This window comes from Cariama cristata, unplaced genomic scaffold (assembly GCF_000690535.1).
Source record: "Cariama cristata isolate BGI_N322 unplaced genomic scaffold, ASM69053v1 scaffold21696, whole genome shotgun sequence".
Lineage (NCBI taxonomy): Eukaryota > Metazoa > Chordata > Aves > Cariamiformes > Cariamidae > Cariama > Cariama cristata.
In genome coordinates, this window is record NW_009620695.1 from 17,479 (window position 1) to 20,344 (window position 2,866).

General features: G+C 56.1%; 1 protein-coding gene across 1 annotated transcript in view; it reads left to right on the forward strand.

Moving 5' to 3' along the window:
- Positions 1–347: 347 nt before the first annotated feature.
- Positions 348–2,866, forward strand: part of BAIAP2L2 (BAI1-associated protein 2-like 2) — an 11,223-nt gene continuing 8,704 nt past the window's right edge. The window contains exons 1-3 of the mRNA XM_009701696.1: positions 348–386; positions 1,345–1,420; positions 1,706–1,801. Of these exons, the coding sequence (XP_009699998.1) occupies positions 348–386; positions 1,345–1,420; positions 1,706–1,801 (211 nt within the window). The remainder of the gene's footprint in view (positions 387–1,344; positions 1,421–1,705; positions 1,802–2,866) is intronic.

Sequence of the window (2,866 nt, forward strand, 5' to 3'; positions counted from 1 at the left end):
CTGGCGCCGCGGGGGTCAGGGCAGGGAGAGCCGGTTACCGAGCCGGCAATCAATAATGTAAGGAGGTGGTCACATGCCCTTGCTGGCTGTCGCAGGATTCCTCTCTCCCCAGAGTCCGGTTACTTCCAGAGATCAAGTTCCAGCCTCTCGGCTGGTGAATTATTAAACTCCAGCAGTGCTCTGTTCCCTTTGTACCACGTCTGTGTCTTCCTGCTGTCCTTCCTTGCCAGCAACGGGCTATTTCTATCCAGCCGGCTGTGCAGAAGCGGAGTTCTTCGGGCAGGTATAGCACTTTGTGCTTTCCTTTGCTCCTTGCTTCTCTGTGGGAGAGGGAAAAGGCTCCAGAGATGGACCCATCCTACAGATCCACCATCTCCATCTATAAGGTGAGTGCCAGCACCGAAGGCTGCTCCTGTCTGCCTGGGGGAGATGTGCAGAGGGAAGGAGAAGAGCTGTTTTCTGCCAAAGGCTCCCTTGGGTGGACAGCCGAGGGCTGGAGCCATCCCCAGGCTGAGCTGCAGCAGCTCCTGTGGGCTCTGAGCTGTGTTGGAGGGCAGACGGCTGGCAGGAGGGGAGGGTGACATGGGTCTTAAGGCAGATCCGGGAAGGAATTGGGCAACCAGGGTGATTTGGACACGGGGCATGAGGGTGAGACACCTTGGTTGCTGGTAGGAAGGAGGAGTTCAGTCGGCTGTTTTTCCCCGTGCTGGAAAGAGCAGTCTGATGTCAGAAACGCTTCCCTATGCACATCGGTGCTGCACCAAGGTGATGAGAGTTGGGAGAAGGGGGAATTGCTTATTCCAGCCTCTGTTCTTCTCTGCTGTAGGCAATAAACACCTTTGATAAATAGAGCAGAGAGGCTGGTCTGAAGGAGTCCGTCCCTTCTCTTACTAAGCTGCCAAGTCTGGCAGTGCACCCCATCCTGGCCAGGAAAAAGTTGTGTTTATGCCTGGATAATAAGCGGTGGCCATCACCTTGGCCAGCTCGGGGGTGAGGGAAAAGGCTGCTCAGATCCCCTTGCAGTTATCCCCTGTCTGCAGTGGGTGTGGGGCCTTGGGAGAAAGCCATCTTCAGGTGACCACTTGGCTCTGCAGTGGGCTACCTTGCCCTCTGGCATCACTTCTCTCCTGGCTGCCTGGAGAGGGCTTGGGGCAGCCGAAGGTGCCAGCTACCTCCGATGCAGGGAGCTGACTTTGTGCATGGCTGTACATCCCCACGGCCATCCAGCCTCATGGCTGCGGGAGCATTTTGGGTCCCTCCAACACGCAGCAGGAGGGCATCGACCTGCTGAGGTCTCTGGGACATGGGGAAGACTGGTGTTAACGTGCTTCTGCCTGGCCACAGAGTATCCTGGAGCAGTTCAACCCTGCGCTGGAGAACCTGGTGTACCTGGGGAACAACTACCTGCGTGCCTTCCATGGTGAGTGGGGTCCCGTATAGCCAGGGCTCCAGACCGTGCTGCTGCATCCGTCCTGGGTGTCTGCTGTGCCGTCACCCAGGAAAGGTTGCTGGTCTCCCCACTCTGACATGTCCTGAGCTGCTCTTAAGCACTCCTCTGCTGTTATTAGGCACAGATGGAGAGAGATGGGGTGTCCTTGCCTGTAAGTGAGGTACCAGGGGGTGGCTGTCCTATGCGTTGCTTGCTGAGGCTGGTGATGGTGGGAAGGCAGGCCAGATCCTTACCTCCCCTCTTCTCTCCTTACAGCATTATCCAAAGCAGCTGAAGTCTATTTTAAGGCGATCGAGAAGATTGGGGAGCAAGCGCTACGGAGCTCCACCTCACAGATGCTGGGTAAGGCTCTCCCGCTCACCATCCTCTGTCCTGTCATGAGCCACAGTTACATTTGTTTGGCCTTCTCCCTCAGCTGGTCCCTTTCCAGGTATTGGAAGGAGGAAGACAGCTCCTCTAAATGGTGTTTCAGAGTGCCAGGCCCTGTCCAGGCGGTGACGGTCAAATTTATTGTGTATCCTTGAATATCCCCCAAGGCCTCAGCACTCTCCCCTGTATCACTCTGAGGTCAATGATTGAGCCCGGTTCCTGGGAGGGACCTCCAGCGATGGACCTCTCATGGAAACCAGTCCTTGCTGTGGCGTCCTGCCCTGAGAGCTGAAGTTTTCATCTTGGAGGAACCATTTCACTCCTCCTTGCCAGGTGTGAGGAGAAAAGCTGGAGAGCGTGGACTGACAACAGCTGATGGGATGTTGTCCTCCTGAACCTGCAACCAGCTGAAATGGCAGCTTGGAGCTGAGGGGCTTACATGCAGCAGCTCAAAAAGTTCTGCAGCCTAATGATGGCTGCTAAAAATATGTTTGGGGAACTGCTCTACCGCTAAACATTTTAGTAAAAAGCTTCCAGCAGATGTGTCCCTCTGTGGACTCCTATTGTCATCTCCACCACCCAGCTAGCTCCTCTGCTCCCCATCATCAGTCTCTTCCTCTCCTGGTTTCATAATACCAACACTGGTGAAGCAGGACCATGCGCAGCATCAGCAGCGGGTGCTGTAGCTGCTTTGCCGTAGGACAGCCAGAACCATGCACCGCAGCTGAGGTGCCATTGGGCTTAGAAATGGGGTCTGCAGGGGCTGTGGCAGAGCAGAAACCCAGCACCCAGAGCCCATGGCAGAGCCGAGGCTGCCTGCTGGCACCTGGGGCTGTAGCAGAGCGCTGGTTTGGCAGCTTTGTGGGCTGGGGGAACCCTGCGTTGGCAGTGCTTGGGGAGTGGTTGTGGAGCTGAGCCCTGGGAAGGAAGGCTACCAGCCTTTCTCAGGGTGCAGAGAGCAGTGCTTTGCGATATCTTTTGGACTTTCAGACCTGTATATCATCAGCTTGAGTTGCATGCTGCTGGTCTGCCTCCTCGAGCGCACGA